The 14,455-nt window shown below is 36.2% G+C and overlaps 1 protein-coding gene across 3 annotated transcripts in view; it reads left to right on the top strand.

The window, feature by feature from the left end:
- The first annotated feature begins 1,735 nt into the window (after nucleotides 1–1,735).
- impg2a (interphotoreceptor matrix proteoglycan 2a) overlaps nucleotides 1,736–14,455 on the top strand; it is a 38,960-nt gene continuing 26,240 nt past the window's right edge. The window contains exons 1-10 of one of the 3 annotated variants that reach the window (XM_035943312.2): nucleotides 1,736–2,792; nucleotides 3,432–3,656; nucleotides 7,672–7,838; nucleotides 8,859–8,884; nucleotides 8,991–9,023; nucleotides 9,915–9,961; nucleotides 10,242–10,309; nucleotides 10,661–10,819; nucleotides 14,008–14,066; nucleotides 14,194–14,214. In XM_035943312.2, the coding sequence (XP_035799205.2) occupies nucleotides 2,714–2,792; nucleotides 3,432–3,656; nucleotides 7,672–7,838; nucleotides 8,859–8,884; nucleotides 8,991–9,023; nucleotides 9,915–9,961; nucleotides 10,242–10,309; nucleotides 10,661–10,819; nucleotides 14,008–14,066; nucleotides 14,194–14,214 (884 nt within the window). In that variant the 5' untranslated portion in view covers nucleotides 1,736–2,713. The remainder of the gene's footprint in view (nucleotides 2,793–3,431; nucleotides 3,657–7,671; nucleotides 7,839–8,858; nucleotides 8,885–8,990; nucleotides 9,024–9,914; nucleotides 9,962–10,241; nucleotides 10,310–10,660; nucleotides 10,820–14,007; nucleotides 14,067–14,193; nucleotides 14,215–14,455) is intronic. The other 2 variants (XM_035943313.2, XM_055015595.1) reach the window with 2 other exon arrangements.

Raw genomic sequence — 14,455 nt, 5'->3', positions numbered from 1 at the left:
TTCAGAACATCTTCATTTCACTGATAAATGGTTCATCTGTTTGGAACTATATCTAAAACACTGGAAATATTTTCTGTTTCTGGTACTCAAAAAGCAATTTTCAGTGGCACCGGTTGGTCTTTTCTTGGCTGTTTTAGTAGAATGGTTCAGGAGATGGTGATACTTTGATCGATCACTTTGGTTCAAACTGAAATATCCCAACAAATAATAGATGTAGCTTAACCCTCCTGTTGTCCTCATTTAAGGGCAGCCAAAAATATTGTTTCCTTGTCTGAAAATTATTTTTTTTAAATTCAGCAAAAAATACCCCAAATTTCTGAAAATTTGCAACACCTTCAGTAAGAAAATTCCAATAATTCCTTAAAAGTTTCCCTTAAAAATTTTATTTAAAAAAAATCTCCCGAATTTGGCAAGAAAATTCTTGTAAATATTTTCAAAAAAATGAGTAAAAATCTAACAAAAAATCCTGAAAATATCTGAAATGATTACATATATATCAGTAAAACTTCTGATATTTTCTTTAATATTTTCTTTAATAACCAAAATCCAGCGAATTTTGCTGGATTTTTGTAGATTTTTATGCAAATGTTAAAGAAAACATTTTTTTTTACATTTCCTTTTTTCCACCAAAAACTGTTCAAAAATTTCCCAAAAATGTTGAAAATATGGACATCAGAAGTTTCACTGTGAAAATGTATTTTTTTTCCACATTTTCAAACTTTAAAACGGGTCACTTTTGACCCGCAGGACGACACGAGGGTTAAGTTTTAACGAGTATTTACCCCAGACCCAAACATATCCTTCTGATTTGACCTCTAGCATTGAGGTTTGAATGGAATATATCATCGATAGTTGCAAGGATTGGCATTAAAGCTTGTATAGATATTCATGATCCCCAGAGGATAAATCATAATAACTTTTGTGATTTTTCTGACTGTCTTTCTAAAAGTTTTGCAGCTTCATTTGCTCTGTGCCTTAAGATGCCAAATCTGGCAAACCCTGCACCTGCTAAACATTTTTAACCCTCGTGTCGTCCTGCGAGTCAAATTGACCCGTTTTAAAGTTTGAAAATGTGGGAAAAAAAAAAAAAATTTCACAGTGAAAACTTCCACATTTTCAACATTTTTGGGAAATTTTTTGAACACTTTTTGGTGGAAAAAAAAGAAATGTTAAAAATGTTTCTTAAGAACGTTTACATGTGAATGTTCTTAAAGAAAATATTAGAAGTTTCACTGATATATATGGAATCACTTTAGATATTTTTTGGAAGATTTTTACTAATTTCTTGCCAAATTTGGGGATTTTTTTTTTTAAATAAAACTTTTGAGGGAAACTTTGAAGGAATAATATTCTTCCTGAAAGTTTTGCAAATTTTCAGAAATTTGGGAAATTTTTTTGCTGATATTTTGGATTTTTTTCAGACAACGTGATAAAACTGTCTACATGCAGCTGACATGAATCACAAGTAAACCTGACATCAGAATGTGTTTTACTGATATATATGTAATCACTTTTGATATTTTTAGGATTTTTTTGAAGATTTTTATTCATTTTTAAAAAATATTTAAATTTGTAAATTTTTTTTGGATTTTTAAAAATTTTTATTTCTTGCCAAATTAAAAAAAAAACTTTTAAGGGAAACTTTTAAGGAATTATTGGAATTTTCTTCCTGAAGATTTTGCAAATTTTTATAAATGTGGGGACTATTTTGCTGAATTTTTGGATTTTTTTTCAGACAAGGGAACAATTTTTTTTGGTGCCTGTAAATGAGGACAACAGGAGAGTTAAATGTTCAATACGAGCTTGTTAGCATTTCCCAGAGCTGCTATATGTCTGTGGACTTTTATTTTGCAGAAGCTTTTAGCCCTCATTAGTTGCCCCATTCTTCTCTTTTTCTTTCTTTTGCCGTGCTATATCTAACGCAGCTACGTGAAGTAAAGAGGAGGTAGATTTCCCCTTTTGACAACAGGATAAACCTCGTACGAGTTTGGAGTTTGAGGTCAGAGTTCGACTCCTAAGCCCTCGACTCTCACTGCTGCCGCTACTGTGAGAGGATTTAAGCGGCATGGATGGCGGCGGCTACGTGTAGGAATCCTTTGTCAATTCACTTCTTTAATTAGCTACGGTTAAATTTGCTTCCTCGTATGATCCTGTTCCGTGTGGATTGATGGGACTTTTGGGTGGGATTTGCTTGACTTGGGTCGGTTTCAGAATCTGTCCTTCAGCTGAATGACTCGAGTCGAAGCCTTCCAGTCAATCCCCAGCCTCCCTGAGATTCCCCCTAACGTGTTTACGCATCTTGCCGCTTGATCGTGCGGCCTTTGTTGCCCCGTCTCTCGTCCACGTTTCCACCACACTAAGCGCCCTCCCTTTCCCAGCGCTGCTCCAGTAACTTCTTGGCGAGCTCCTCTAAAAGGCTTAGAGTAAACAGGATTAGAGAGCATTAAAAAATCCTCCTCTCTCCAACAGCCATCTGCCTATCTACCTGAGCCAGGAGCTGCCGTCCTGTCAGCGCCATGGGACACACCTGTCCTCAGCCCCGGAGGGAAGCAGGAAGCCACTTACTCTGTTCTTCTTTTGCCTCTGGAGAATTCTGAACTATGCAAACCTGTAAGAAGTTGTTCTCGTTGATGTTACGTGACTTGAGAGGAAATACGTATCCGCTTGATCCTTTTCCGAGTCCACGGATTTAAAGCACAACCACGGATTTAACATGAGCTTCGCATCTTGGAGATGTGTTTTCTATGTTTTTGTGTTTAGTTTAGTGGCTCCTTTTCTGGACATAAGGACCGGTATGTATGAAGAGTTACCTTACAATCTTCTTGCTCACTACTTATTTAACCCTCCTGTTGTCCTCATTTACGGGCACCAAAAAAATATTGTTTCCTTGCCTGAAAAAATCCAAAAATTCAGCAAAAAAATTCACCAAATTTCTGAAAATTTGCAAAACCTTCAGGAAGATAATTCCAATAATTCCTTAAAAGTTTCAGTTAAAAGTTTTATTTTGAAAAAATTGCCCAAATTTGGCAAGAAAATTCTTGTAAATATTTTCAAAAAATGAGTAAAAATCTTCCACAAAAATACTAGAAATAGTGATTCCATATATATTAGTAAAACTTCTAATATTTTCTTAAGAACAATCACAAAAAAATCAACCAAAATCCAGCGAATTGCGCTGGATTTTGGTTGATTTTTATGTGAATGTTCTTAAGAAACATTTTTAACATTTCTTTTTTCCACCAAAAAATGTTCAAAGATTTCCCAAAAATGTTGAAAATGTGGACATCAGAAGTTTCACTGTGAAAATATTTTTTCCTACATTTTGAAACTTTAAACTGGGTCAATTTTGACCTGCAGGACGACACGAGGGTTAAAGCACAGGAGACTTTTTTAACTAACTGTTTTTCCTTGTTGTTGTTGTGGTGCCCCAGGTGCGACACTGGAAGGATCCTCTATGGGATACCTGCCTTATGCTCAGGAGCCAGTGGCATTTCCACGTATCGCTCGTATATCGGATGTGAAGGCATCTCATGAAGGCCACAAAGTTGTATCTCGACAGAAGAGGAACATCCTTTTCCCGAGCGGAGTCAAGCTGTGTGCCCAAGAGACCCTTGAGCAAGTCGCAGCGAACCACCTGAGCTACTTTCACCTCAGAGGTAAGACATGAATCTCTGTGGATATGTCTTGGATATGATCGCTGGATGAGGTCTGAGGATGCACGAACAGCCGGACGTGGGGTCAGCGACAGCAACAACAAACTGAAATTGATTAGATTACATCGCCCCCCAGTGTGGCTTTTCCCCAAGACGCAGCTGTCCGATAGGCAGGAGTGTAAAGCTTTGCTGAGTTAACAGAATGGGATTCCCCAAGTCCAGGAATATCAGTCGACATCTGTGCAATTAGGCCTCATGAGATTTGCATCCAAACAGACTGTGTTCCACTTACAGGTTGGTTTACCCAGTTAACAAAGGAGGAAGCTTTTCTCACTCAACCTGGTGGTATCTACACTCCACCAGGTAAAGAAGAGCTTTCTAACCTCTGTGGGACTGATCTAGTTAACCTCCTGTTGTCTTCATTTATAGGCACCAAAAAATATTGTTTCCTTGTCTGAAAAAAATCCAAAAATTCAGCAAAAAAATTCCCTAAATCTCTAAAAAATTTGCAAAACCTTCAGGAAGAAAATTCCAATAATTCCTTAAAAGTTGAATTCTTGTAAATATTTTTCAAAAAATTTGTAAAAATCTTCCAAAAAAATCCTAAAAATATCTAAAGTGATTACAAATATATCAGTAAAACTTCTAATATTTTCTTTAAGGACATTTACAAAAAATCTACCAAAATTTCATTTCATTGGATTTTGGTTGATTTTTATGTGAATGTTCTGAAGAAACATTTTTTTCCCACCAAAAAATGTTCAAAAGTTTCCCAAAAATGTTGAAAATGTGGACATCAGAAGTTTCATTGTGAAAATACATTTTTTAAATCACATTTTCAGACTTTAAAACAGGTCAGTTTGACCTGCAGGATGACACGAGGGTTAAATATATGAATGAATCCACACAGGTTTATGCGACCAAGTATTTAATATACCCTTTCATACTGTTTAAGAGGACTTTACTCATTAATGCTGCATTTATCAGGATGAAACTTGATCAAACTTGATGCAGCAGAGCCACAGGAATCATTTTACTTATTTCACAACGCAGCATCTGATAAACCTGGTCAGGGATTTATGTGTTACGCCACTAGCAGCTCGTGTCTCCTCAGTCTTCTCATGTCATCGTCAAACTCATCTCCTCAACTGCAACCGATGCTGCTTCAAATGACTTTATTTGTGTATTTTCAACATTTGTAGGGTCAATATGTAAGTGAGGAACTTTTGAAGTCCATGGGATATATCTTGTATATGTTTTTATCAAAAGTAAAAAAAAAAGAATGTTTTTTATGTTCATTATGATCATGTCTTTACAAATTCCATCATTATTTATTATGGAAACAATCATTTATTAATAAAAAATGACTGGATATCACTAAAATGTCAACTAAATAACGGTCTGAATTTAATATCAACCACATTCTAATGAGCTAAACAATAATAAAATGAGTTTATTCCGAAATAGTTTGGATTGTGTTCTTTTTATTAATGTTACGGCCAGCGCCTCCTACCCCGTGTGTGTGTGTGTGTGTTTCAACAATGTTGTGGCAATGCAAATAGCGCTGTGTGATCCCCACTCCCTGGTTGGACCGTGGCAGCAGAGGCGTGGCTGCGACCAGGAGTCCAGTGATTGGTGCGGCGCTCCCCAGGCCGACCAACCGAAAACTGCCAACTCCTTTAAAAGAGTTGGCAGCTCAACTGAACGGGGCAGCTGACTTTCAGCGTGCCGTTTTGTATTACTGTGTGGTTGAGGCAAGATTGTGTGTGTGATAGGAATTGGGCCAGGGTTAGAATTAAATACTGATACAGCCTCATTTCATTCCAGGTAGTTCCTTTTGTCTAGTTTTCACCAGGAGTAGGGGTGCTGACTCCTGTGTAAGTTTTGTTTTGTCAGTTCCCTTTTAGTGAGCCTTTTGTTACGTTTTTTTTCCCACCGCGATTGTAGTGTTAAGTTCTCCTTATGAGAACTCTTCTTGTGTTTTGATGTTTTCTTTGATTTGAGCAGCACCCACCAGCCCTCTTCCTTAGTTTTTGCCTCATTTGTATAGTAACTTGCACATTTCTGTTCAACCTTTTCTGTAATAAATAATTTGATTTTTACCAGCCGGGGTTGTAACAATTAAGTTGAGATAATCATGACAGATATTTATTTTTTTGGCAATATATCAAATTTTATATGGAAAATAACAAATTGTATCTGTGTCCCAGAAATCACTTTCCACTAAGTTTCCCATGACAAAAACACCTCTCCAGGAAGTGTTACTTCCAGATCACATGACCTGCTCATTTTGTTTCTCTGTGCTCATTTAGTTTCTTTTTTGGTCATTTTCAGTCCGTTTTGAGGGCATTTTAGGTCTTTTTGTGGTCATTTTGTGCATTTTTGTGGCCGTTTTCAGTCTGCTTGTGATCATTTTAGGTGTTTTTGTGGTCAAGAGATGCTCTGTGTCTGTTGAGGTTTGTTACGTAAGTGAGATTTGGATTTGGAGGTGTCCACTGTGTCTCAGACAGCGTTGATTAGGGAAGCAGATCAGAACATATGTCTGTGTACTGATCAGTGTTTGGATGGGAGCCCAGTAGGCTGACTCATGAAAACACAGTTATGTCATGACCACGTTGCCACGTTACTGCGACAGATCTCAGCCTCGGTTTGGACCTCAGCGCTTCCAGATAATAACATCAACGTCTGACACTGTTTGAATTAGATAAAGATGATCTTATTTCCCTGATAGGGAGCAAGTAGAGCGGCTTTGTAACCTTAAATACATAAATACAAGAAAAGCACTCAGAGAGAGCAGTGCTCCACCAAGGCTGCTCAGTCGTATCACTTCTGATGGATGAAATCTTGAATAAAAAATGACCTTGCACTGAGTACAGGTGTGTGTTATACATGTGTAGGTTGTGTACGGATACCGAATCACGTGACCTAAATATGTAGCAGGCAGGAGGAATTGATGGGACTCGGAAACACCCCCACAATTTAACCCTCCTGTCGTCCTGTGGGTCAAAATTGACCTGTTTTAAAGTTTGAAAATGTGGGAAAAAAATTATTTTCACAATGAAACTTCTGATGTCCACATTTTCAACATTTTTGGGAATTTGGAGCATTTTTTTGTGGAAAAAAAGAAATGTTAAAAATGTTTCTTTAAGAACATAAAAAAATAATTCACCAAAATCCTGTGAATTTCGCTGGATTTTGCTTGATTTTTATGTGAATGTTCTTAAAGAAAATATTAGAAGTTTTACTGATATACATGGAATCACTTTAGATATTTTTAGGATTTTTGGAAGATTTTTACTCATTTTTTGAAAATATTTACAAGAATTTTCTTGCCAAATTTGAGGGATTTTTTAAATGAAACGTTTAAGGTAATTTTTAAAGAATTATTGGAATTTTCTTCCTGAAGGTTTTACAAATTTTCAGAAAATTGGTGATTTTTTTTGCTGAATTTTTTGACTTTTTTCAGACAAAGGAAACAATATTTTTTGGTGCCTGTAAATGAGGACAACAGGAGGGTTAATCAGTTGTTCCTTGTATCATTTCTGACGGATAAGTCCCGATAAGTCCGCAATGGTCGATTTTTAGTAGGATTGCAATCACATGATGTAGTGTTCACGTGTTTTCAGATTCAGAAAACTTTATTTGTCCCCAGGGGGCAATTAAAAAAGGCACATAGAGCAGGCAGTGCAACAATGACGTAAGAAACTGAGTGAAAAACAAGAAATTAGAGATAAGTAACATAAATTAAACAAATATCACTGCCAAAATCTAATCAGGTGGTTCTTGTGTCATTCCTGACCTTCCCTGAAAATTTCATCAAAATCCGTTAATCTGTTTTTGAGTAATGTTCCACACAGACAGACAGACAAACCAACACCAATCATCACATGACTCCGCCTCCCTGCAGGACTAATAGTCTAGAGCTTTGGTGACACCCCAAGACAAATAATTGACTTTGGAAGCTAGTCCTTGTAGGTCTGTTTTTTGGGTTCATGGTGTCTTTCTTTGGTCCCACCAGTGTGCCAGGAGACCATATGGGAGGCGTTCAAGATCTTCTGGGACCGACTGCCAGAACAGGAAGAGTACCAGAGCTGGATGAGCCAATGCCAGGAGGGCTCAGTCACTGCAAAAGATATTGGCAGCTACTTCAGCCAATCAGAGGAGCATCAGACTCTGGTTAAACAGGTGAGGAAAGGACTGATGATAGAATCAAAGTGCACATCTCAACAGCATCATGACTCTACACGATGAAAAACAAGCATTATTTCACATTTGGTGACTGTAAATTTTAAGAATTTCCCTGTTTTGTCAAATTTCAGAAAACAGCATGAGATTACAAGGAAAAAAATGTACAGTGCACCCATAAAATAGAATAAAAATATCATTTATATCCACAGAAAACATTCATATTTTCACAGAAATGTTTTGCTTTTTAATTGAATATACCCAAGTGATTATTATTTTACAGAGAGTTGCTGGTTTTTTAAATTAACCCTCCTGTTGTCCTCATTCATGGGCACCAAAAATATTGTTTCCTTGTCTGAAAAAAATCCAAAAATTCAGCAAAAAAATTCCCCAATTCTCTGAAAATTTGCAAAACCTTCAGGAAGAAAATTCCAATAATTCCTTAAAAGTTTCCCTGAAAAGTTTTATTAAAAAAATAAAAAAAATCTCCCAAATTTGGCAAGAAAATTCTTGTAAATATTTTCAAAGAAATGAGTAAAAATCTTCCAAAAAATGAGTAAAAATATCTAGTGATTTATTTTATTTATATATATATATATATATATATATATATATATATATATATATATATATATATATATATATATATATATATATATATATATATATATATATATATATAATATCAGTAAAACTTCTAATATTTTCTTTAAGAACATTCACAAAAAAATCAACCAAAATCCAACATAACTCGCTGGATTTTGGTTGATTTTTATGTGAATGTTCTTAACAAACATTTTTAACTTTTTTTTTCTACCAAAAATGTTCAAAGATTTCCCAGAAATGTTGAAAATGTGGACATCAGAAGTTTCACCGTGAAAATACGTATTTTTTCAACATTTTCAAACTTTAAAACGGGTCAATTTTGACCCACAGGATGACATGAGGGTTAATAAAAGCACAACTACATTTAAACATCAGTTGAGTATAACAGCTGATAATATTGTTTTCCTTTTCCAGAGAATGTCCCTGCAGGGTTTGAAAAGGTAAAAGGATGTCAACACCTATTCCCCCATTTCTCTGATACATTTCTGGTCTCATCATTGAGTGTGTGTTTTGTAAACGTGTCATTCTTCCCGTGTCATTCTGTAGTGAGCCCACCAGGTCCTGGCAGCATATGTGCAGGTGAGGTTGTCAACCTTACCTGTTCATATTCCCACTCAACAGTTACCGAGCTTCAAATTGCCCACGTTTACGTCTTTATGTTTGCTTGTGTTCTTTTTTCATTTGCGTGTCTTAAACTTAGATATTAGCATCCGAGCTTTACTGACTGTTGCAGTTCCCTCTCTAAAGGATAACACTGTTGGCATTATTTTATCTCTTTTATTGTTGATATCAAATCCAGTGAAAAGACCAAAGCCAAAAATAAATACATATATAGTGTTATTGTCAGTCATAATTGGTAGAACCATGTTGAGCTGTTTTTTTCTTGGTGGAATGAACAGCTGTCTTGGAGATCTTCAGTTTTTTGGCTACCCGTCTCTCACTAATGATGGCTGCCTTTGTGGCTTCACATAATTCTTTAGTTTTAGGTGTTATGTGACAGCTGACAACTTCTGAGTTGTGCTACGGCTTGAATGTCAGCAGGAAACCACTCTAGGCCTTTGGATGTGCTGCTGAAGACATGAAATGTCCTCTTATAGACCCTGGAATACAATGAAGCTGAAGCAGGTCAGATAGGACATAAAGTATTATGGAATCAGCTGCATTTAAAGTCCTGTTCATTGTATTCTTCAGGTAGTAGACCTTTAGTGGTACCAGGCATTAAAATGAACAGAAATGGAAGAAAACAAAGGTGGTCTGATCATTTGTTCCATGACTGTATACAGATGGCTTTGGTCTCTTTAGGTAATTTGAGTAAAACCTAACAAAAAGTTATCCTTTAACCTCTAGTTGCACCATTCTCTATCCACAGTGTGCACAACCCATTAAAGCCTGTGTTTTGTGCCTTTTTTAAACTACAAAATGTGACATTTGACATCAGCACAGTTAAAACTGCTCTCTACTGTTTCGTAGCACTCCAACGCCTCGGACACGAGAGGCCGTCGACGCTCCTGAACTCGGTCAGTCTCTCTCCTGATAACACACTGCAACTGCTTGGTTGTGTGGTTTTGTATTCTGTAGTGTTTCCGTTTGTGTATTTCTGTGTGTTTGGTGTGTCAGCTTGGCTTTTGGCCACATCAGCCTAAGATTTACCCAGAAGTCAGGGTCAAGACGGTCTAATCCATACAACCATTAGCAATCACGGCACTTGCCAAAGGTTTAAGCTCACATCTACTTGAAATAAACCAACAATCCGCCTGTTTTTTTTTGTCTTTTTTGGACATGAACTCATCCACACAGAGGACACAGCTAAAGAAGAAGAGGCTGAGGAGGCAGCTGAAATCTTACCAGAGGTGGAGGATGATCCAGTGAGTGAACACACACAGATTTAACCCTCCTGTTGTCCTCATTTACAGGCACCAAAAAATATTGTTTCCTTGTCTGAAAAAAATCCAAAAAGCAAATTTTGCTGGATTTTGGTTGATTTTTATGTGAATGTTCTTAAGAAACATTTTAAACATTTTTAACAATGTTAAAAAATTTCCCAAAAATGTTGAAAATGAGGACATCAGAAGTTTCACTGTGAAAATGTTTTTTTTTTTTTTTCCCACCTTGTCAAACTTTAAAATGGGTCAGTTTTGACCCACAGGACAACATGAGGGTTAATGTGATGCCTTCCTAACGTGCACACTCAACTCTATATGTTCCTTACTGCACAGCTGGACAACGACATCGCAGTGGAGCCTCCAACCCCCGCTGCTGTTCTGGAGCAGGTGGTGGAGCTGAGCATCCTCCTCACCGGGGAGACGTACAACGATGACCTGGACAATCCAGCCAGCTTCCAGTACCAGACCCTCAGCAGGCAGCTCGCTGAAAAGGTTCGGCTTAGTCTGCTCCTCTAGATGACTCCTCTTAGTGCTGCTGTGTCCTGAACCCACTGCAGCAGGGATTCAAACTCATCTTAGTTCAGGTTCCACATTCTGCACAATTTGATCTCAAGTGACCAGTAAAATCACAGCATAATAACTTACAAATAACCACAACTCCCAATTTTTCCCTTTGTTTTCGTGCAAAAAAGTACCTTCTGAAAATGTTCACATTTACGAAATTATCTTTCTACAAAACATCATGAAGAATATGACATTTCTTAAGAAAAATAAATTCAATTTCAGCAATATTATGCCTCAGTTTGTCATTTACACATTAGATCTACAGAGGAACAAAACATTTAGTCTCATCTATCTGGAATTGAATGATAAAATATTTTACTTTTTGATCAATATGATAAGTCAGTCAAAAAACAGCAAAAACAAGACAAAATATTACAAAGATGAGATGCAATGTGACAAAAACAAGACACAAAAAGACAAAAAATTAGACAAACGACATGAAACAAAACAAAAAAGAGACAAAAAATCAGACAAAAAAAGTTACAAAGTGACCAAAAATGGACAAATGACAAAAATTAGACAAAAAATGACAAAAGCGAGAAACAAAACGACAAAAAAGACGAACGATGCACAAAACAACGAATAAAGCAAAATGCAAAATGACAAAAATAAGAAAAAAAACACAAACGAGACAAAAAGAAAACACAAAACGACAAAAACGAGAAAACGACAAAAACATGAGACATACGACAAAAATCTGACAAAAAACAACAAAAACAAGACAAAATAATACAAAAATGACACACAAAACAACAAAAGAACAATGAACTATCTAGAATTTTACTTTATGATCTAAACAACTTGTCATGGTCTAGAAATTATGTTAAATTTATAGTTTTACTAATTTACAATCTGCAGTTAGTGTCTTCTTTGCGATTTTTACACTTTGAGGGCCGGATTGGACCCTGTGGAGGGCCAGTTTTGGCCCGTGGGCCGCATGTTGGACACCCCTGCACTGCAGCTACCAGTTTATGGTCTGTGATTGTTGCGTCGCATGTAACAGCAGCAGCAGTTAAACCCAAAGAGCTTGGCGAGGACTCAAACAAACAGAGATTTTTACGGCACCTCGATGGGCACAATGGGCTGAAAACGCAGCTTTATGACACGTCCTGGGAGCAGATAAACTTTTGCATGTGTGTGTTTGCACAGGTAGTCACGCTCGGAAGCAACTTCTAATACTTTTACAGGTACTTGGAAAATTTAGTGGTCAACACACACGTAGTAGATGCACAAACACACATAGAACCTGTAAATAACAGCGTCATATAGAACATCCAGTACATTTCCTGTATGTTGACATTTTTCCTGACTTCTGACCTGCTTTTTCCCCCTCGGTCGTGACTTCCTGACATATAAGATCTACACACACCTTCATATACGGCACTATATCCCGGCTCACATGCCTGGAAGAGATTAAGGTCTGTGTGGAGGAAGGGCAGAGGAGAGGAGGACAGGGATAGAAGTCAGACATAGTAATTGAGTGTAAAGAAAGAGGGATTGGAGGACAAGTCAGCAGTCAAACGGCCCTGGAGACCTTTCCTCCTTTCCTGCGTCCTTCTTCCTCTCTGATATATTAAATTAAGTGGGTCAGTGGGTCTGCTGAACAGTATAGGTATTCTTTTTCCTTGTATCATATATGGAGACACGAGGCCTTGTATAGCAATAAAAAGAGTTGCTTGGCAGCAGTGCAGGAGAATAAGGATCAGAAGCACAGGACAAAAGACTCCAGACCTTTGAATTACTCTGAACAAAATAAATCCATCTGGAATAATAAATCAGATTTACTTTGGCAGGCGAGTTTATTGTGACCTCCTTAATGTAACAAACAAGTTACACTGTTAAAAAAAAAAAAAATCCTTGAAAAAAAACCAGGGAAAATCTGGCAGCAAGAACACCAGAAAATGTACGTTAAAAACAGTGGAATAAGTAATGTTCAAAAACTACAAAATAAATAAATAAATAAATAAAAAAATAAAAAAATGATGAAGATAAAAGCAAACATCAATAAAATCATGATGTTCTAAATTATTTAAATCTAGTAAAACAGTGCAATTTTATGGTCAAACAAAACATAAAAATACAGATTTTTATTTTATTATATATTTAATTATTTATTCTTACAGTCAACATGCAAATTATTGCTTTTTTAAAAATTACTGGATATTGTGTGTAGTTTAACAAGATGGAAAATATGTAAGATAAAATTTTCAAAAATATTTACCAAATTTTGAATACTTAATATACATATTTTTTTTGCAAATTAATGTAAAATACAATGATGTCTTTCAGATTTAAATACAGTAAAATTGGGTAATTTCACAGTCAAATGTAAAAGAACACATAACGATATGGAAAAATATAGATTTTGTAAAAATACTGATTTTTATTTTATTATATATTTATTTATTTTACAGTCAGCAGGTTAATACTTGAAAAAAAAAGTACTGGATATTGTGTGTAATTTAATAAGATGGAAAATCTGTAAAATAACATTTTCAAAAATGTTCACCAGATTTTTCATACTTTATCTACATCATTTTCTGCAAATAAATGTAAAATGCTTTTTTTCAGATTTAAATAAAGTAAAAATGGTGTAGTTTTACGAACAGATGTTAAAGAACACATTACTATTTGGAAAAATACAGACATCTGACATTTTGTACAGCTTTGGTATGTGTTTTTCATCATGTTAACATGCAAATTAATATTTTTTTTCTGCAATTTCTGCAGTTATAATCTGTAATTTAACAACACGGGGAAAATCTGTTAACATAACATTTTTAAAAATATCTACCAATTTTTTAAATTCATAATATCCATATTTTTTCTTTCAAATAAAGGTGAATAAATGTAAAATACGTAATTATTTGCTGATTTAAATGAAATAAAGACAAATATTGCTGTCAAATGTTGCAAAAGAACTAAATATTTAATTATTATGTACACTTTTAGTTACTTTTTCTCTTCCTGTGTTGATACTAGTCATTATCCATGATTTAACAAAACTGGGGGGAAAAAATATCCAGAAATCAACAGTAAATTGTTTTAAAAGTTGAGAAACTGTCATTTTAAGCAGTGCAGCAGTCGCTTTGTTCTGATCACGTTTGTGTTTGCAGATTGAAGACGCTCTGCAGAAGCTTCCTGGATTCAAGAGTGTGTCTGTGATCGACTTCAGGTCAGTTTCTCTCCCATCATAATGTTGGACAAAACAACTGGATTTCACATTGTGGCCCAAACTACCTCATTTAGCGGCATTAACGCCCTCGTCAGAAGTTTTAACGGCTCCTCCTTGTTTCTGTTAGACCGCAGACTGACGTCCAGGGGTGAGTCATGGCTGCACACGGTGGTACTCTGACCTCCACTAGTTCTCCCCATCCCGTCCTGTATTTAAACCCGCAGATCCCAATCAGCTAGAGCTGTGTGAGTGTGTGTGTGTGTGTGTGTGTGTGTGTGTGTGTGTGTGTGTGTGTGTGTGTGTGTGTGTGTGTGTGTGTGTGGGTGGCCTCACCTTCATCACACTGTGTTTACCTGTGAGCGTGGGCACGTGTTGAGGTGTGTCACTAG

The sequence above is a fragment of the Amphiprion ocellaris genome, chromosome 11 (assembly GCF_022539595.1).
Source record: "Amphiprion ocellaris isolate individual 3 ecotype Okinawa chromosome 11, ASM2253959v1, whole genome shotgun sequence".
In the NCBI taxonomy this organism is placed as follows: domain Eukaryota; kingdom Metazoa; phylum Chordata; class Actinopteri; family Pomacentridae; genus Amphiprion; species Amphiprion ocellaris.
The sequence above is the reverse complement of the archived record's forward strand: the minus strand, read 5'-3'. Positions and strand labels throughout refer to the sequence as shown.